This window comes from Anomaloglossus baeobatrachus, chromosome 7 (genome assembly GCF_048569485.1).
Source record: "Anomaloglossus baeobatrachus isolate aAnoBae1 chromosome 7, aAnoBae1.hap1, whole genome shotgun sequence".
NCBI lineage: Eukaryota > Metazoa > Chordata > Amphibia > Anura > Aromobatidae > Anomaloglossus > Anomaloglossus baeobatrachus.
In genome coordinates this window covers 5,721,047-5,742,209 of record NC_134359.1, presented here as the reverse complement: position 1 = coordinate 5,742,209, position 21,163 = coordinate 5,721,047, and the positions used below count along the sequence as shown (strand labels likewise).

The following is a 21,163-nucleotide window of genomic DNA, read 5'->3' as shown; positions in this document are numbered from 1 at the left end:
TGTAGAGAGCGTGCTCTGTATATAGGAGAGTGTAGAGAGCGTGCTCTGTATATAGGAGAGTGTAGAGAGCGTGCTCTGTATATAGGAGAGTGTAGAGAGCGTGCTCTGTATATAGGAGAGTGTAGAGAGCGTGCTCTGTATATAGTATAGTGTAGAGAGCGTGCTCTGTATATAGTATAGTGTAGAGAGCGTGCTCTGTATATAGTATAGTGTAGAGAGCGTGCTCTGTATATAGTATAGTGTAGAGAGCGTGCTCTGTATATAGGAGAGTGTAGAGAGCGTGCTCTGTATATAGGAGAGTGTAGAGAGCGTGCTCTGTATATAGGAGAGTGTAGAGAGCGTGCTCTGTATATAGGAGAGTGTAGAGAGCGTGCTCTGTATATAGCAGAGTGTAGAGAGCGTGCTCTGTATATAGCAGAGTGTAGAGAGCGTGCTCTGTATATAGCAGAGTGTAGAGAGCGTGCTCTGTATATAGCAGAGTGTAGAGAGCGTGCTCTGTATATAGGAGAGTGTAGAGAGCGTGCTCTGTATATAGGAGAGTGTAGAGAGCGTGCTCTGTATATAGGAGAGTGTAGAGAGCGTGCTCTGTATATAGGAGAGTGTAGAGAGCGTGCTCTGTATATAGGAGAGTGTAGAGAGCGTGCTCTGTATATAGGAGAGTAGAGAGCGTGCTCTGTATATAGGAGAGTGTAGAGAGCGTGCTCTGTATATAGGAGAGTGTAGAGAGCGTGCTCTGTATATAGGAGAGTGTAGAGAGCATGCTCTGTATATAGGAGAGTGTAGAGAGCGTGCTCTGTATATAGGAGAGTGTAGAGAGCGTGCTCTGTATATAGGAGAGTGTAGAGAGCGTGCTCTGTATATAGGAGAATGTAGAGAGCGCGCTCTGTATATAGTATAGTGTAGAGAGCGCGCTCTGTATATAGTATAGTGTAGAGAGCGCGCTCTGTATATAGTATAGTGTAGAGAGCGCGCTCTGTATATAGTATAGTGTAGAGAGCGCGCTCTGTATATAGTATAGTGTAGAGAGCGCGCTCTGTATATAGGAGAGTGTAGAGAGCGTGCTCTGTATATAGGAGAGTGTAGAGAGCGTACTCTGTATATAGTATAGTGTAGAGCGCGTGCTCTGTATATAGTATAGTGTAGTGTAGAGAGCGTGCTCTGTATATAGGAGAGTGTAGAGAGCGTGCTCTGTATATAGGAGAGTGTAGAGAGCGTGCTCTGTATATAGGAGAGTGTAGAGAGCGTGCTCTGTATATAGTATAGTGTAGAGAGCGTACTCTGTATATAGTATAGTGTAGAGAGCGTACTCTGTATATAGTATAGTGTAGAGAGCGTGCTCTGTATATAGTATAGTGTAGAGAGCGTGCTCTGTATATAGGAGAGTGTAGAGAGCGTGCTCTGTATATAGTATAGTGTAGAGAGCGTGCTCTGTATATAGGAGAGTGTAGAGAGCGTGCTCTGTATATAGGAGAGTGTAGAGAGCGTGCTCTGTATATAGGAGAGTGTAGAGAGCGTGCTCTGTATATAGGAGAGTGTAGAGAGCGTGCTCTGTATATAGGAGAGTGTAGAGAGCGTGCTTTGTATATAGGAGAGTGTAGAGAGCGTGCTCTGTATATAGGAGAGTGTAGAGAGGCAGATAGGATATTTCCCAGCATGCATCATTCTCATGGACAATGGATTTATCTGCTGCAGATATCTTCCCCTATTTTCCCTGTTGTCACACTTCTGAGCACAGATCTAGGAGAATTCACCTGTAATGCTCCAGAGCAGCGCTCAGAGTGCTCTAATACTAGCAGAGTTTTGCATTTTGTGGAACACAATTATTATCTTTATATTTTTTTTGCCTTCTCCCCAAAAGGCTTTTCAAGATAAACTCAAAGCGTCCGGAAACAGGAATGATAAGAAAATGGACGATCCCCAGAGAGAGAGAGGTGAGACTGTGATGGAGTGCAGCAAAACAGTAACTGTCCCAAGGAAGGATGGACGGGGCCCGGGAGACGCCATCATTACAGGCTAACTACCTGGGCTGCTTGTTTGGCTCTGTGATCACAAGGTGTGGGGGAGCCAATCACGTTCACTCCCCTCCTATATATGCTGGCTGGGCTATTTCATTAATGCCAGCTATAGCCTCTCTATACTGGTCTGGTGAGGTGTCGTGATCCAGACTTACTGGTGGTTGTTGTGTATTATTGCTGTGTGTGGTTGTGGTGTTATCCATTGTTGTCTTTTTGTTGCTGCCTTCCTTCTCTTGCTTTTCTCCTTCGCCTACTACTCTTTGTTTTGTGAGTTTGCAATATCTGAGTTTTGGTTTTTCCCTGTCTGTCTTAATCTGTGTTATCATCACAGTCCTGCCCCTTCTTTCCCGGGAAAGGAGGTGTACAGTTTACTTCTGGTCAGGAGAATAGTAAATCAGTGGACTCCAGCATCTCCACCTTCAGGGGTAATCTGAAGGTTAGGGATAGTCTAGGGTTCTCTAGTTTGAGGGACAGCACAGGAGCCCTGTTCCTCGCCATCCTGCGGGCCTCACTTTCAATACATTTCTGTATGAAATACAAGAATTGCCGGCACTTCCTAATCTTATAGTCTGAACTGGTGCAAACTGAGCCTAGCAGACATGATCAAAAATAGCAGCTGCGCTCGCGTAGATACATTTATGTTACACTTTTGTATGGAACCGGTTGCTGCATTATGGAGACAATTGCAGACCATGTATCTTCAGGTGGTTGAATTAAGGGGGGCTTTTCCTTGCCCCCTGAGTCTCCTGTATTTTGTCGGTGGACGGGTTTTTCTCTGCACTCGGTCTCATCTATGATGATCCAGACAAATCCTCTTTAGCCGAGTCTATGATCCGTTCCGTGCACCCTCCTTGCACGGACATCTCCATGGACTTTACTCCAGATCTTCCCTCCTCGGCGTGATACGGTCAGTTTGGTGGTGCTGGGTTGGTTTCCTATGACGACACATTTTATCTTCTTACCGTCATTACGCACGTCTCACTCGTCGGCGTTCCACCCTCAGTCTAATGGACAAACAGAACGGGTGAATCAGAATTTGGAGCAGTGTTTTCGCTGTTTTCTACCAGGTAATCAGGAGCGGTCCTCGTTACTTCCTCTCACCGAATTTGCCATCAATAATTGCTGCCTTGAATCTTTGGGGTCTCACCATTTTTTTGTGTCTATGATCATCATTCCCAGTTCTGTACATTTCAGGAGGGGCACTCATGAGTGGTACCTGGGCAGGACCATTTTGTCTCATCATTATCGTCTGCATGGGAGAAGGTTCAGCAGCATTTGCGTGACGTGGGCTCGAAGTATAAGTATGTGGCTGACTGTAGACTTGTGTCTGGTCCGGACCTGTGTGTGGGTGACTGTAGACGTGTGCCTGGTCTGGACCTGTGTGTGGTGACTGTAGACGTGGGTCTGGTCCGGACCTGTGTGTGGGTGACTGTAGACGTGTGTCTGGTCCGGACCTGTGTGTGGGTGACTGTAGACGTGTGTCTGGTCCGGACCTGTGTGTGGGTGACTGTAGACGTGTGTCTGGTCCAGACCTGTTTGTGGGTGACTGGAGCCGTGTGTCTGGTCCGGACCTGTGTGTGGGTGACTGTAGACGTGTGCCTGGTCCACACCTGTGTGTGGGTGAGGTGACTGTAGACGTGTGCCTGGTCCGGACCTGTGTGTGGTGACTGTAGACGTGTGCCTGGTCCGGACCTGTGTGTGGGTGACTGTAGACGTGTGTCTGGTCCGGACCTGTGTGTGGGTGACTAGACGTGTGCCTGGTCCGGACCTGTGTGTGGCTGACTGGAGACGTGTGTCTGGTCCGGACTTGTGTGTGGGTGACTGTAGACGTGTGCCTGGTCCACACCTGTGTGTGGGTGAGGTGACTGTAGACGTGTGCCTGGTCCGGACCTGTGTGTGGTGACTGTAGACGTGTGCCTGGTCCGGACCTGTGTGTGGGTGACTGTAGACGTGTGTCTGGTCCGGACCTGTGTGTGGGTGACTGTAGACGTGTGTCTGGTCCGGCCGGACCTGTGTATGGGTGACTGTAGACGTGTGCCTTGTCCGGACCGGTGTGTGGGTGACTGTAGACGTGTGCCTGGTCCGGACCTGTGTGTGGGTGACTGTAGACGTGTGCCTGGTCCGGACCTGTGTGTGGGTGACTAGACGTGTGCCTGGTCCGGACCTGTGTGTGGGTGACTGTAGACGTGTGTCTGGTCCGGACTTGTGTGTGGGTGACTGTAGACGTGTGCCTGGTCCACACCTGTGTGTGGGTGAGGTGACTGTAGACGTGTGCCTGGTCCGGACCTGTGTGTGGTGACTGTAGACGTGTGCCTGGTCCGGACCTGTGTGTGGGTGACTGTAGACGTGTGTCTGGTCCGGACCTGTGTGTGGGTGACTAGACGTGTGCCTGGTCCGGACCTGTGTGTGGCTGACTGTAGACGTGTGCCTGGTCCGGACCTGTGTGTGGGTGACTGTAGACGTGTGCCTGGTCCGGACCTGTGTGTGGGTGACTGTAGACGTGTGTCTGGTCCGGACCTGTGTGTGGCTGACTGTAGACGTGTGCCTGGTCCGGCCGGACCTGTGTATGGGTGACTGTAGACGTGTGCCTTGTCCGGACCGGTGTGTGGGTGACTGTAGACGTGTGCCTGGTCCGGACCTGTGTGTGGGTGACTGTAGACGTGTGCCTGGTCCGGACCTGTGTGTGGGTGACTGTAGACGTGTGCCTGGTCCGGACCTGTGTGTGGGTGACTGTAGACGTGTGTCTGGTCCGGACTTGTGTGTGGGTGACTGTAGACGTGTGCCTGGTCCACACCTGTGTGTGGGTGAGGTGACTGTAGACGTGTGCCTGGTCCGGACCTGTGTGTGGTGACTGTAGACGTGTGTCTGGTCCGGACCTGTGTGTGGGTGACTGGAGACGTGTGCCTGGTCCGGACCTGTGTGTGGGTGACTGTAGACGTGTGCCTGGTCCGGACCTGTGTGTGGGTGACTGTAGACGTGTGTCTGGTCCGGACCTGTGTGTGGGTGACTAGACGTGTGCCTGGTCCGGACCTGTGTGTGGGTGACTGTAGACGTGTGCCTGGTCCGGACCTGTGTGTGGGTGACTGTAGACGTGTGCCTGGTCCGAACCTGTGTGTGGGTGACTGTAGACGTGTGCCTGGTCCGGACCTGTGTGTGGGTGACTGTAGACGTGTGCCTGGTCCGGACCTGTGTGTGGGTGACTGTAGACGTGTGTCTGGTCCGGACCTGTGTGTGGGTGACTGTAGATGTGTGCCTGGTCCGGACTTGTGTGTGGGTGACTGTAGACGTGTGCCTGGTCCACACCTGTGTGTGGGTGAGGTGACTGTAGACGTGTGCCTGGTCCGGACCTGTGTGTGGGTGACTGTAGACGTGTGCCTGGTCCGGACCTGTGTGTGGGTGACTGTAGACGTGTGCCTGGTCCGGACCTGTGTGTGGGTGACTGTAGACGTGTGTCTGGTCCGGACTTGTGTGTGGGTGACTGTAGACGTGTGCCTGGTCCACACCTGTGTGTGGGTGAGGTGACTGTAGACGTGTGCCTGGTCCGGACCTGTGTGTGGTGACTGTAGACGTGTGCCTGGTCCGGACCTGTGTGTGGGTGACTGTAGACGTGTGTCTGGTCCGGACCTGTGTGTGGGTGACTGGAGACGTGTGCCTGGTCCGGACCTGTGTGTGGCTGACTGTAGACGTGTGCCTGGTCCGGCCGGACCTGTGTATGGGTGACTGTAGACGTGTGCCTTGTCCGGACCGGTGTGTGGGTGACTGTAGATGTGTGCCTGGTCCGGACCTGTGTGTGGGTGACTGTAGACGTGTGCCTGGTCCGGACCTGTGTGTGGGTGACTGTAGACGTGTGCCTGGTCCGGACCTGTGTGTGGGTGACTGTAGACGTGTGCCTGGTCCGGACCTGTGTGTGGGTGACTGTAGACGTGTGCCTGGTCCGGACCTGTGTGTGGGTGACTGGAGACGTGTGTCTGGTCCGGACCTGTGTGTGGGTGACTAGACGTGTGCCTGGTCCGGACCTGTGTGTGGGTGACTGTAGACGTGTGCCTGGTCCGGACCTGTGTGTGGGTGACTGTAGACGTGTGCCTGGTCCGGACCTGTGTGTGGGTGACTGTAGACGTGTGCCTGGTCCGGACCTGTGTGTGGGTGACTAGACGTGTGCCTGGTCCGGACCTGTGTGTGGGTGACTGTAGACGTGTGCCTGGTCCGGACCTGTGTGTGGGTGACTGTAGACGTGTGCCTGGTCCGGACCTGTGTGTGGGTGACTGTAGACGTGTGCCAGGTCCGGACCTGTGTGTGGGTGACTGTAGACGTGTGCCTGGTCCGGACCTGTGTGTGGGTGACTGTAGACGTGTGCCTGGTCCGGACCTGTGTGTGGGTGACTGTAGACGTGTGCCTGGTCCGGACCTGTGTGTGGGTGACTGTAGACGTGTGCCTGGTCCGGACCTGTGTGTGGGTGACTGTAGACGTGTGTCTGGTCCGGACCTGTGTGTGGGTGACTGTAGACGTGTGTCTGGTCCGGACCTGTGTGTGGGTGACTGTAGACGTGTGCCTGGTCCGCACCTGTGTGTGGGTGACTGGAGACGTGTGCCTGGTCCGGCCGGACCTGTGTGTGGGTGACTGTAGACGTGTGTCTGGTCCGGACCTGTATGTGGGTGACTATAGACGTGTGCCTGGTCCGGACCTGTGTGTGGGTGACTGTAGACGTGTGCCTGGTCCGGACCTGTGTGTGGGTGACTGTAGACGTGTGCCTGGTCCGGACCTGTGTGTGGGTGACTGTAGACGTGTGCCTGGTCCGGACCTGTGTGTGGGTGACTGTAGACGTGTGCCTGGTCCGGACCTGTGTGTGGGTGACTGTAGACGTGTGCCTGGTCCGGACCTGTGTGTGGGTGACTGTAGACGTGTGCCTGGTCCGGACCTGTGTGTGGGTGACTGTAGACGTGTGCCTGGTCCGGACCTGTGTGTGGGTGACTGTAGACGTGTGCCTGGTCCGGACCTGTGTGTGGGTGACTGTAGACGTGTGCCTGGTCCGGACCTGTGTGTGGGTGACTGTAGACGTGTGCCTGGTCCGGACCTGTGTGTGGGTGACTGTAGACGTGTGTCTGGTCCGGACCTGTGTGTGGGTGACTGGAGACGTGTGCCTGGTCCGGACCTGTGTGTGGGTGACTGTAGACGTGTGCCTGGTCTGGACCTGTGTGTGGGTGACTGTAGACGTGTGCCTGGTCCGGACCTGTGTGTGGGTGACTGTAGACGTGTGCCTTGTCCGGACCTGTGTGTGGGTGACTGTAGATGTGTGCCTGGTCCGGACCTGTGTGTGGGTGACTGTAGACGTGTGCCTGGTCCGGACCTGTGTGTGGGTGACTGTAGACGTGTGTCTGGTCCGGACCTGTGTGTGGGTGACTAGACGTGTGCCTGGTCCGGACCTGTGTGTGGGTGACTGTAGACGTGTGCCTGGTCCGGACCTGTGTGTGGCTGACTGTAGACCTGTGCCTGGTCCGGACCTGTGTGTGGGTGACTGTAGACGTGTGTCTGGTCCGGACCTGTGTGTGGGTGACTGTAGACGTGTGTCTGGTCCGGACCTGTGTGTGGGTGACTGTAGACGTGTGCCTGGTCCGGACCTGTGTGTGGCTGACTGGAGACGTGTGTCTGGTCCGGACCTGTGTGTGGCTGACTGTAGACCTGTGCCTGGTCCGGACCTGTGTGTGGGTGACTGGAGACGTGTGTCTGGTCCGGACCTGTGTGTGGGTGACTGTAGACCTGTGCCTGGTCCGGACCTGTGTGTGGGTGACTGTAGACGTGTGCCTGGTCCGGACCTGTGTGTGGCTGACTGGAGACGTGTGTCTGGTCCGGACCTGTGTGTGGCTGACTGTAGACCTGTGCCTGGTCCGGACCTGTGTGTGGGTGACTGGAGACGTGTGTCTGGTCCGGACCTGTGTGTGGGTGTCTGTAGATGTGTGCCTGGTCCGGACCTGTGTGTGGGTGACTGGAGACGTGTGTCTGGTCCGGACCTGTGTGTGGGTGACTGGAGACGTGTGTCTGGTCCGGACCTGTGTGTGGGTGACCTGGTGAGGTTATCTACAAAAAATCACTACGCATAAGAAGCCTTCATTGAAGTTAGGATCCCCGTTTATTGGTCTGCATAAAATTACTACTTTCGTTCTTCCTGTGGCTTTTTGTCTGGTGGTACCGGTATTTAAAATCCATAGTTTTTCACAGGTCTCTGTAAAAAAAAAAAATTGTTGCACTGGGAATCTCTCTTCCCTTACCTCCACCTCCAGTCTAATATCCAAGGTGGGGGGATGTGTGACAGATAGATCTGGACAGGCGTATAGCCAAGCACGGAACTCAGGCATCGCCACCATTAGGGGTAACACAGAGGTTAGGGATAGCCTAAGGACCCCTAGAATGAGGGACAGTATACGTCTTTGAAGGTCTGTTTAAAGGTCCCTGGCTACGTGACCCCCTCTCTGCCCTCAGGGTCAGTGTTGACCGGAAAATTGACCCTCTCTCATCCCTCAGGGTCAGTGCTGTCCGGATACAAGAGCCCCCCTCTCTCTCTTCAGGGTCAGTGCTGTATGGTCCTGACCCCTCAGGGTCAGTGTTGTCCGGATATGGGACCCCGTCAGGGTCAGTGCTGTCCGGATATGTGACCCCCTCTCGCCCCTCAGGGTCAGTGCTGTCCGGATACAAGAGCCCCCTCTCTCTCTCTACAGGGTCAGTGCTGTATGGATCCTGACCCCCCCCTCTCACCCCTCAGGGTCAATGTTGTCCGGATATGGGACCTCGTCAGGGTCAGTGCTGTCTGGATTCGTGACCTCCTCTCGCCCCTCAGGGTCAGTTCTGTCTGGATATGTGACCCCCTCTTGCCCCTCAGGGTCAGTGCTGTCCGGATACAAGAGCCCCCCTCTCTCTCTCTTTAGGGTCAGTGCTGTATGGATCCTGACCCCCCCTCTCACCCCTCAGGGTCAATGTTGTCCGGATATGGGACCCCGTCAGGGTCAGTGCTGTCTGGATTCGTGACCCCCTCTCGCCCGTCAGGGTCAGTTCTGTCCGGATATGTGACCCCCTCTCGCCCTCCTGTTTTGCAGGGCCAGAGTCGTCAGTTGATGAGATGTATGTGCGAGTGGCAGGAGCTTGCGAGGAGGTCGTGGTGGAGGCTGCGTCCTGGTTCGAGGGTCTTATGATGGCCACTCCTCTGCTCATACAGAATAACCATCTTTTTCTCTGCGGAAGTGAAGAATTGGACGTTTTATCTTTGTGTCCTCCAAGTGTGGAGATAGAGGAAGAAGTGAAGGACGGGGAGGCCACCCTGAGGATCCTCGGTCCTTGCCCGGACAGGGTGATGGTGGCTCTACAGGCAGAGCGCCTCCTTCTGGATGTCCAGGATAAGATGGCGCAGTCACTGGCGGAGGAGCTGCTGGCGGCCACCGTCATCTGGTTCTATAATAACCAGCCGTACTCCGCAGAGGCCAACTGGGAGGTGGAGAAAGCCATGGTGTCCCAACGGAGCGTCACCCTGAGAGCGCCGCCCGGCCACATGATCGACGGGAAGAATGTCACCGCACGGGAGAGCGACCAGATGTTCCGCCTCCGGAGACAAAGTGAGTGAGGTCCGGTGTGGTGTATGGGGTACTGTGCCGAGTATGAGGGGCTCACAGTAAGGACCGTACAGAGGGGGAGGGGAGGTCTGTAAGATGAGCCTACGCCTGGCAGAGCAATACCGTCATACGCTCACATCAGACTCCACCGCTACACACTGTACTCCACTGCCACACATGCACTGTACTTCTCTGCCACACGCTCTGTACTCTACCGCCATATGCACATACTGTACTCCACCGCTACACACTTTACTCCACCACACACACTATACTCCTCCGCCATGCACGCACTGTACTCCACCGACATTTGCGCACTGTACTCCACCGCCCACGCACTTTACTTCACTGCTACATGCGCACTGTACACCACCATCACACACTACTCCACCCCCATACACCCTGTACTCCAACACCACAAACAAGCACTGTACTCCGTCACACACATAGTGTACTCCACCGCCACAAAAAAGCCCATCGTCCTCCTTCGTCATATACTGCAGAATAGGAGAAATGATACCACACTCTGCGGGGCTCAGCTGTGATGGCGGCACTCTGCGGGGCTCATCTGTGATGGCGGCACTCTAAGGGGCTCATGTATATTGATATTTCCAGTGACTTTTCCTCCAGGTTTACTTCAGTCTTCAGGAAACCTCCAGACTCCTTTGACCCCTGGGGGGCGGCTGTCACAGACTGCGGAGGTCGATCCACAGAGTCAGGAGTTCAAAGAACGGAGGAAGGAGTTTGAGAAAGCGGGTCTGGTGCTTGTGAAGGTGACCGCTCTATATGTCATGTGGGGCAGATATGGAGGCACATTGTATACATGGTGGTGGCTGCACCAAGGCCACAGAAAATCCACCCGACGAGCGGATAATCCCGGCGAGTGGCCAGGGGCAAGCTGACTATCCCGGCGAGTGGCCAGGGGCAAGCGGACTATCCCGGCGAGTGGCCAGGGGCAAGCTGACTTTCCCAGCGAGTGGCCAGGGGCAAGCTGACTATCCCGGCAAGCAGACAATCCTGGTGAGCAGCCAGAGGTAGACTGACTATCCCGGCGAGTTGCCAGGGGCGAGCGGATAATCCCTGTGAGCGGCCAGCGGTGGGCTGACTATCCCGGACAGCGGTAGGCGAATGTAACAGTTGAGCAGCCAGACGTTACGAGTGAGCGACCAGGACCAGGTGTTTGTTTCCAGCGAGTAGCCAGGAGTGTAGGCGTTCCTGTGTTCCTCAGTCTGCGTCGGTCGCCGGTCTGTTCGGTGGCTGCTGGTGAAGGAGATGTGGCCAGAGCCGCCATCAGTCTCCAATAGTTTTCTCATGAGGTGTCTCAGCCGCTGTATGGACCGGAGATCTGTGCAGACTATGAGGAGATCCGCCGTGACCTGACGTCCCTGTATAATGAGGGCCACAAATCATGTCCCCTACACATCTGTTAGAAGAAAGACAATGTGGCGGCCCCAGGACCTCATTCTGGTGCCAGTGACAGTCCGCGTACTACAGCGGCCATAGGGGACAAACCGCGCAAGATGGTTAATGTAACCCAACTGCAAAAATGATTTCTTCGGCGCTCCATTGGGAGACCCAGACGATTGGGTGTATAGCTACTGCCTCCGGAGGCCACACAAAGCATTACACTAAAAAGTGTAAGGCCCCTCCCCTTCTGGCTATACACCCCCAGTGGGATCACTGGCTCACCAGTTTTCTGCTTTGTGCGAAGGAGGTCAGACATCTACGCATAGCTCCACTGTTTAGTCAGCAGTAGCTGCTGACTATATCGGATGGAAGAAAAGAGGGCCCATATAGGGCCCCCAGCATGCTCCCTTCTCACCCCGCTTGTGGTTTGTAAGGTTGAGGTACCTATTGCTGGTACGGCGGCTGGAGCCCACATGCTGTTTTCCTTCCACATCCCCCTGAGGGGCTCTGAGGAAGTGGGATCTTACCGGCCCCAAAGCCCTGAGGCCGGGCTCCATCCACAGACCCATTGAACCTGCTGGATACGGAGCTGGGTACCGTTCAGGGACATGGCCCTGCACCATTCAGGTACTCTGTGTCCCCGTACACACAGGCACAGCACACTCCAGACTTGCTGGGTGTGCTAGTGCGCTGGGGACAGTAAAGGGTTACAGTCACTGCAGCCTAGCTGAGTGACTTTATGTATGGGGAACTACCGCGCCGGACGCTCCGGGAGCGGCGGCGCGGCTGGGACTTGTAGTGCGCCGGGGACTTAGCGCCGACCGCGCTTTTACGGCGGCGGCGCTTATAAATCCAGTCCCCGGCTTTTGCGGCCTAGCTCCGCTTCGTTCCCGCCCCCACCCTGTCAATCAGGGTAGGGGAGAGACGCTGTACAATCAGCAGCGCCGAGGGCTGGAGCCTTATTTACATGCTCCAGCCCTCTCACTGGACACTGTGGGACGCCGGTTTCCCGCTCTGACTTGGGGGCACGCCCACGGCCCGCCCCTACTCACACGAGCTGGAGAAGGACGCCGGCAGCCATTCCTGCAGCCCGAGCTGAGAGATCGGACTCTGGGCAACCAGGCACAGGACTAGGGCGACCACTCACCCGCTTATAGGCGGGCGGTAAGCGGCACCTGAAGTGCTGACCCCACTAAATACCGCAGTTGTCCATTTGTATTTTTATGCTTACACTGCATAGGTCGCTATTTTTGGCTATATGCCCTCTTAGATGGCGACACATCAGCAGCAGGAAAGCAGGGGTGCTAAGGCACAGGCTTTCTATGCTGCTTGTATTGCATGTACTGAAGTGTTCATGTGTATTTATGCTTGTGGGAATAAAATCGGTGCTCCGGGGGGGGGTCCCAGGAGGCTCTCTGTATGATGAGGCAGACGTAGCTCATCAGGTCTTTGATCCTGACAACGCTCTCAATCCGGATACACCGGATGGTGACGCCATAAGGAATGATCCTATAGCGTCCATCAATGGAATGTTGGATCTTTCTCCCTCAGCTCCCCCAGCGGAGGAGTCAGCTTCACAGCAGGAGAAGTCCCATTTCAGTAGCTCAAACGTATATTGAGTATTTTTCTGGCCACGCTGACTTCAGAGAAGCAGTCCAGGAACACCACGCTTACCAGATAAGCGTTCTCTCCAAACGTATTAAGGATACACGTTATCCTTTTCCCCCTGACGTGGTCAAGCGCGGGACCCAGGGTCCAAAGGTGGATTCTCCAATCTCCAGGCTTGCGGCTAGAGCTATAGTTGCAGTGGAGGGACTACACTTAAAGATGCCAGACAGATGGACTCTGGTTGAAATCTGTCTATGAGGCTATCGGCGTGTCGGTTGCCCCGGCATTTACAGCCGTATGGGCACCCTAAGCTTTTCAGCTGTTCTCAGCTGGTCTTGAGCATATGTTCATTTGTGCCGCAGGGGCGTCCGTAACCTCGCAATGTCTGCATTGCGACTTACCCTATTAATGCTGTCCTGGAAGGACAGTCGAGGTTTCGGTCCTTCCCAAGCTCGGGCAGGTCCCAATTGTCCTCGTCCAAAAGAGCTGAAAAGCCTCAGAGGGGCTCAGTTTCCGGGGGCTCAATCACGCCCAAGGAAGGCAGCCGGAGGAACCGCTACCACGGCGGTCTCCTCATGACTCTCAGCTCTCTCATCTCTCCGCATCCGCGGTTGATAGCAGACTCGCTCGCCTTTGGCGACATTTGGCTGCCACAGGTCACAGACCGGTGGGTGAGGGACATTGTGCCCACGTGCACAGGACAGAGTTCTGTTCTCGTCCTCCGACTCGATTCTTCAGAACGTCCCCACCTCCCCACCGAGCCGATGCTCTTCTGCAAGCAGAAGGAGTGGTAATCCCTGTTCCTCTTCAGGAACAAGACACGGTTTTCCTCCAATCTGGTTGTGGTGCCAAAAAAGGATGGCTCTTTCCGTTCCGTTCTGGACCTAAAACTGCTCAACAAGCACGTGGAGGCCAGGCGGTTCCGGATGAAACCCTCCGCTCCGTCATTGCCTCAATGTCTCAAGGATATTTCCTAGCATCAATAGACATCAAAGATGCTTATCTCCACGTGCCGATTGCTACAGAGCACCAATGTTTTCTACGTCTCGTGATGGGAGACGAACATCTTCAGTTCGTAGCTCTGCCATTCGGTCTGGCGACAGCCCCACGGGTGTTCACCAAGGTCATGGCGGCAGTGGTAGCAGTCTTGCACTCACAGGGACACTCTGTGATCCCTTACTTGGACGATCTACTTGTCAAGGCACCCTCTCAAGAGGCATGCCAACTCAGCCTGAATGTTGCGCTGGAGACTCTCCAGACGTTCGGGTGGATCATCGACTTCTCAAAGTCAAACCTGTCACCGACCCAATCACTAACGTATCTTGGCATGGAGTTTCATACCCTCTCAGCGCTAGTGAAGCTTCCGCTGGACAAGCAGCGGTCACTACAGACTGGGGTGCACACTCTCCGTCAAGGTCAGTCGCACTCCTTAAGACGCCTCATGCACTTCCTCGGGAAGATGGTGGCGGCAATGGAGGCGGTTCCGTTTGCGCAGTTTCATCTGCGTCCTCTTTATTGGGACATTCTCCGCCAATGGGACGGGAAGTCAACATCCCTGAACAGGAAAGTATCCTTTTCACAGAAGGACTCTCTGCAATGGTGGCTTCTTCCCACCTCATTATCACAGGGAAGATCCTTCCTACCACCGTCTTGGGCGGTAGTCACGACAGACGCGAGTCGGTCAGGGTGGGGAGCAGTTTTTCTCCACCACAGGGCTCAGGGTACGTGGACTCAGCAGGAGTCCACCCTTCAGATCCATGTTCTGGAAATCAGAGCAGTGTATCTTGCCCTACTAGCCTTCCAGCAGTGGCTGGAAGGAAAGCAGATCCGAATTCAGTCGGACAACTCCACAACGGTGGCATACATCAATCACCAAGGAGAGACACGCAGTCGGCAAGCCTTCCAGGAAGTCCGGCGGATTCTGATGTGGGTGGAAGCCACGGCCTCCACCGTATCCGCAGTTCACATCCCCGGCGTAGAAAACTGGGAAGCAGACTTCCTCAGCCGCCAGGGCATGGACGCAGGGGAACGGTCCCTTCACCCGGACGTGTTTCAGGAAATCTGTAGCCGCTGGGGAAGGCCGGACGTCGACCTAATGACGTCCAGGCACAACAACAAGGTCCCAACCTTCATAGCACGGTCTCGCGATCACAGAGCTCTGGCGGCAGACGCCTTAGTGCAAGATTGGTCGCAGTTCCGGCTCCCTTATGTGTTTCCACCTCTGGCACTCTTGCCCAGAGTGCTACGCAAGATCAGATCCGACTGCAGCCGCGTCATACTCGTCGCCCCAGACTGGCCAAGGAGGGCGTGGTATCCGGATCTGTGGCATCTCACGGTCGGCCAACCGTCGGCACTACCAGACCGACCAGACTTACTGTCCCAAGGGCCGTTTTTTCCATCGGAATTCTGCGGCCCTGAACCTGACTGTGTGGCCATTGAGTCCTGGATCCTAGGGTCTTCAGGATTATCCCAAGGGGTCGTTGCCACCATGAGACAGGCTAGGAAGCCCACGTCCGCTAAGATCTACCACAGAACGTGGAGGATATTCTTATCCTGGTGCTCTGCTCAGGGAGTGTCTCCCTGGCCTTTTGCATTGCCTACCTTTCTTTCTTTCCTGCAATCTGGGTTAGAAAAAGGTTTGTCGCTCGGCTCCCTTAAAGGGCAAGTCTCGGCGCTATCCGTCTTTTTTCAAAAGCGTCTAGCACGACTTCCTAAGGTGCGCACGTTCCTGCAGGGGGTTTGTCATATTGTACCCCCGTACAAGCGGCCGTTAGATCCATGGGATCTGAACAGGGTACTAGTTGCCCTCCAGAAGCCGCCCTTCGAGCCTCTGAGGGAGGTTTCACTTTCTAGACTATCACAGAAAGTGGCTTTTCTGGTAGCGATCACATCTCTTCGGAGAGTGTCTGAGCTGGCAGCGCTGTCATCCAAGGCTCCTTTCCTGGTCTTCCACCAGGACAAGGTAGTGCTGCGTCCCATTCAGGAGTTTCTCCCGAAGGTGGTATCCTCTTTTCATCTTAATCAGGATATCTCTTTGCCTTCTTTTTGTCCTCATGCAGTTCATCGGTATGAGAAGAATTTACATTTGTTAGATCTGGTGAGAGCACTCAGAATCTACATTTCCCGCACGGCGCCCCTGCGCCGCTCCGATGCACTCTTTGTCCTTGTCGCTGGTAAGCGCAAAGGGTTGCAGGCTTCCAAAGCCACCCTGGCTCGATGGATCAAAGAACCAATTCTTGAAGCCTACCGTTCTGCTGGGCTTCCGGTTCCATCAGGGCTGAAGGCCCATTCTACCAGAGCCGTGGGTGCGTCCTGGGCATTGCGACACCAGGCTACGGCTCAACAGGTGTGCCAGGCAGCTACCTGGTCGAGTCTGCACACTTTCACCAAACATTATCAGGTGCATACCTATGCTTCGGCGGACGCCAGCCTAGGTAGAAGAGTCCTGCAGGCGGCAGTTGCCTCCCCGTAGGGGAGGGCTGTCTTCGCAGCTCTAACATGAGGTATTTCTTTACCCACCCAGGGACAGCTTTTGGACGTCCCAATCGTCTGGGTCTCCCAATGGAGCGCCGAAGAAGGGAATTTTGTTACTTACCGTAAATTCCTTTTCTTCTAGCTCCTATTGGGAGACCCAGCACCCGCCCTGTTGTCCTTCGGGATTTTTGGGTTTTTTCGGGTACACATGTTGTTCATGTTGAACGGTTTTTCAGTTCTCCGATGTTACTCGGAGTGAATTTGTTTAACCAAGTTATTGGCTTTCCTCCTTCTTGCTTTTGCACTAAAACTGGTGAGCCAGTGATCCCACTGGGGGTGTATAGCCAGAAGGGGAGGGGCCTTACACTTTTTAGTGTAATGCTTTGTGTGGCCTCCGGAGGCAGTAGCTATACACCCAATCGTCTGGGTCTCCAAATAGGAGCTAGAAGAAAAGGAATTTACGGTAAGTAACAAAATTCCCTTCTTTACCTCCAATTACACGCATCTAAGTAAGTAGAAAAAACATTGCCACATTGATAGCAGCATTTAAGTGGTTAACAGCAGGGCTCTGTGAATGTAATATACGCGGTGTTTACTCCATGGTAATGGAGTGATAACAAGATTCCAGAAATCGAGCCCTGCTCCCGGGACTCCCGAAATCGAGGCCTTCTCCCGGGACTCCTGAGATCGAGGCCTTCTCCCGGGACTCCTGAGATCGAGGCCTGCTCCCGGGACTCCTGAGATCGAGGCCTGCTCCCGGGACTCCTGAGATCGAGGCCTTCTCCCGGGACTCCTGAGATCGAGGCCTTCTCCCGGGACTCCTGAGATCGAGGCCTTCTCCCGGGACTCCTGAGATCGAGGCCTGCTCCCGGGACTCCTGAGATCGAGGCCTGCTCCCGGGACTCCTGAGATCGAGGCCTGCTCCCGGGACTCCTGAGATCGAGGCCTGCTCCCGGGACTCCTGAGATCGAGGCCTGCTCCCGGGACTCCTGAGATCGAGCCCTGCTCCCGGGACTCCTGACTTCGAGGCCTGCTCCCGGGACTCCCGAAATCGAGCCCTGCTCCCGGGACTCCTGACTTCAAGGCCTGCTCCCGGGACTCCTGAGATCGAGGCCTGCTCCCGGGACTCCCGAAATCGAGCCCTGCTCCCGGGACTCCTGACTTCGAGGCCTGCTCCCGGGACTCCTGAGATCGAGGCCTGCTCCCGGGACTCCCGAAATCGAGGCCTGCTCCCGGGACTCCCGAAATCGAGGCCTGCTCCCGGGACTCCCGAAATCGAGGCCTGCTCCCGGGACTCCCGAAATCGAGGCCTGCTCCCGGGACTCCCGAAATCGAGGCCTGCTCCCGGGACTCCCGAAATCGAGCCCTGCTCCCGGTACTCCCGAAATCGAGCCCTGCTCCCGGGACTCCCGAAATCGAGCCCTGCTCCCGGGACTCCAGAAATCGAGCTCTGCTCCCGGGACTCCCGAAATCGAGCCCTGCTCCCGGGACTCCTGAGATCGAGGCCTGCGCCGGGTCCCCCCTCTTAACAGTCAGATAAACGATGCCTGCCCCCAGGAATATTGCCATGTTTCTGGCTGTGGCTCAGGTCACCCCGACACCTCTGCAGGGAGGGAGGAAGCAGCAGGCGACTGACATGGCACCAGGAGCCACCAGTCTGAGCCCACGGACTCTGCACTTTCCTCTTTTTCTAGATGGAGAAGGTGCAGAACAAGCTGCTTTCAGAGATCTTCCAGTCCAAGAAGGAAGCGCTGAAGAAGCAGCAGAAGAAACCGCCGAGCAGTGAGCAGATGTACCAGCTGCTCCCCGGACACTTCTGCAGGACGGTCTGTGATTGCGGCTGCCACAGGCTGTACACCACGTCCAAAGGTGAGAAGAGGCGTCTGCTCCATCCAGTGGCACCTACTGCCCATCACCTGCAGAAAACCGCCACTGCTCCTCTTCTCTGTGCAGTGTGTGGTGGTGCCCGCTCCTCTCCTGTGTATGGTGCCCGCTCCTCTCAGCGGGGTCATATGCTCCTCTCCTCTGTGTTGCCCGCTCCTCTCCTCTCAGCGTTGACATCTGCTGCTCTCCTGTGTTGCCCGCTCCTCTCCTGTGTGTTGCCCGCTCCTCTCCTCTCCTGTATGTGTTGCCCGCTCCTCTCCTCTGTGCAGTGTGTGGTGGTGTCCGCTCCTCTCCTCTGTGCAGTGTGTGGTGGTGTCCGCTCCTCTCCTCTGTGCAGTGTGTGGTGGTGTCCGCCCCTCTCCTCTGTGCAGTGTGTGGTGGTGTCTGCTCCTCTCCTCTGTGCAGTGTGTGGTGGTGTCCGCTCCTCTCCTCTGTGCAGTGTGTGGTGGTGTCCGCTCCTCTCCTCTGTGCAGTGTGTGGTGGTGTCTGCTCCTCTCCTCTGTGCAGTGTGTGGTGGTGTCCGCTCCTCTCCTCTGTGCAGTGTGTGGTGGTGTCCGCTCCTCTCCTCTGTGCAGTGTGTGGTGGTGTCTGCTCCTCTCCTCTGTGCAGTGTGTGGTGGTGTCCGCTCCTCTCCTCTGTGCAGTGTGTGGTGGTGTCCGCTCCTCTCCTCTGTGCAGTGTGTGGTGGTGTCCGCTCCTCTCCTCTGTGCAGTGTGTGGTGGTGTCCGCTCCTCTCCTCTGTGCAGTGTGTGGTGGTGTCTGCTCCTCTCCTCTGTGCAGTGTGTGGTGGTGTCCGCTCCTCTCCTCTGTGCAGTGTGTGGTGGTGTCCGCTCCTCTCCTCTGTGCAGTGTGTGGTGGTGTCCGCTCCTCTCCTCTGTGCAGTGTGTGGTGGTGTCCGCTCCTCTCCTCTGTGCAGTGTGTGGTGGTGTCCGCTCCTCTCCTCTGTGCAGTGTGTGGTGGTGTCCGCTCCTCTCCTCTGTGCAGTGTGTGGTGGTGTCTGCTCCTCTCCTCTGTGCAGTGTGTGGTGGTGTCCGCTCCTCTCCTCTGTGCAGTGTGTGGTGGTGTCTGCTCCTCTCCTCTGTGCAGTGTGTGGTGGTGTCCGCTCCTCTCCTGTGTATGGTGCCCGCTCCTCTCAGCGGGGTCATATGCTCCTCTCCTCTCCTGTGTGTTGCCCGCTCCTCTCCTCTCAGCGTTGACATCTGCTCCTCTCCTGTGTGTTGCCCGCTCCTCTCCTCTCCTGTATGTGTTGCCCGCTCCTCTCCTCTGAGCGGTTACATCTGCTCCTTTCCTCTCCTCCCCGTATCACGACTTCTCGCTTTCTTCTAGATATAAAGTACAGGGCTGGAGTTTACTTTAAGAAGACTTTGCCCAACATCCAGCAGAGGTTCGTGGTCCCGGAGAAGGACGGGCTCCTCTTCATCCTCCAGGCAGAGGTGGTGAGCAGCAGCACCACGAAATATGCCAAGAATCAGCCGGCTCTGCCCTGTGCGGGGTCCGACGCTCTGCAGCTGTACGACAGCCTCACAGATGGGGGGAAGCCCCCTGATAATTTTGTCATATTTGACCGTTTCCGAGCAAATCCTCAGTTTGTATTCACCTGTAAATCAAAAAAGTAGCGTCCTGGGGGCGGCCACAATGTGCCCCGCCGCCCACCACCGCCGTGCCTTTCTGGTGGGTCATTACGCTTCAGTACGGCTATGCACACGTTACGCCCTGTAGATGCCGCAGGCGGAGCACAGCAGGTTAATCAGAGTTTTGTTTTTTACAGTAATTATAGCTTTCTTATCGGTAGGGGTGAGGATCAGTAGAGGTGGAAAGTGGACGGGATATTGGCGGAGAGAGGGTGAGGATAGCGGGGGTGGAGACAAAGTCGTATCTGGGGGAGGGGAGGATATTGGGGTGGGAGTGAAGTCGTAGCGAGGGGAGAGGATCTGAGTGTCCCGCGCTCCTTGCATCTCCTGGTCGCGGTGGAGACGCCGGTGCACGTGCCGCTCGGTGTGACCTGCTCCTTACTCAGACATGCACATTCCTAATCTGCCAATAGACCAAAGATGGAAAAAATCAGTGCAGAACTAGTGCCGGCCTCACTGCTGGGAATCAGGGACCAAGTGCATCCCTTGCTGCTGCCACCGCCGGCTGCCACAGGAACCACATGGCCGCCATGTACAGTGGGGGATGGGAGCGGACGAGAGCTCACTTTTTGTGCTTCCAACTCCAAAAAGCTGCAATACGCACCAGGACTGTGGCCATATGGCGGAGTGCAAATCTCTCCCTGACGCACCAAGCCACAGATCTAGGCGTCACGATGAGAGCAGCACCCTCTCCTCCCCCGCCGTCCAAGGCGGCAGGATGGACGCACGTTTCACTGTGGGTGGCATGTGGGGTCCTCGCCTGTATATCGGGCGGTTGCGGCTCCTTAGTATAAGGACGCAGCTTCTCCCCATTGATCCTGGTGCTGTCGGGATGGTTTATGCGCGGCTGTGCACCCGCCAGTATCCTTTGCTATCTATGGCAGCGGTTCCCAGAAACACACGTGTCATTGAGCCGCGGGATACTGCAGAGGACGGGGTATTTCCGCTTCACCACGTCGCACTGTGTAACACTGACCTCCGTTTTTTTTGACAAATGACAATTTTCACTTTGGTTTAAGGTTTTGTAAAAAGAAAAAAAATGCAAATTTCTGAAAAATAAAGACTCTTCTATAAAGAATCACAGCCCGGACTCCAGTCTTGTGCCGCGCGGTCACCGCCGCCTCCTCCGTACACAGCGAAAATACAGGCGCTGCCAGTGTTCTGAAGAATTGTGTCTATTAAAATCACATGAAATAAGTTTCCAGGACGCAACGTCCTCTTCATCAGTCGGAGGATGGCGGCTCTGCCGGCCACCATTGTTATTCACCAGACATGACGGCTAACTTTCAGAACCAACCAATCCTTACAGACTGAGGTCCTTTGACAGTCGCTGGCCACGTGGGCTGTGATGTGGCCTTACCTGAGGAACGGCCTTAGCCCCTGGGAAGAGCTGTAGAGAGATATGTTCCAGAAGGTTCTGGAGATCTGGCAGCAGCGAGCACTGGCGGCTGGATTAGGCTATGTGCGCACAGTGCGTTTTTGCGCTTTTTTCGGGTGTGTTTTTGGGCTCAAAACTGCATGATTTTGCTTCCCCAGCACAGTCTATGAGT

At 55.4% G+C, this 21,163-nt stretch overlaps 1 protein-coding gene across 1 annotated transcript in view; it reads left to right on the top strand.

Annotated features, from left to right (window-relative positions):
* Nucleotides 1-20,674, top strand: part of PARP9 (poly(ADP-ribose) polymerase family member 9) — a 33,522-nt gene extending 12,848 nt beyond the window's left edge. The window contains exons 4-8 of the mRNA XM_075318716.1: nt 1,859-1,931; nt 9,101-9,613; nt 10,241-10,383; nt 17,794-17,968; nt 19,309-20,674. Coding sequence (XP_075174831.1) covers nt 1,859-1,931; nt 9,101-9,613; nt 10,241-10,383; nt 17,794-17,968; nt 19,309-19,598 — 1,194 coding nt within the window. The 3' untranslated portion in view covers nt 19,599-20,674. The remainder of the gene's footprint in view (nt 1-1,858; nt 1,932-9,100; nt 9,614-10,240; nt 10,384-17,793; nt 17,969-19,308) is intronic.
* Nucleotides 20,675-21,163: the final 489 nt, after the last annotated feature.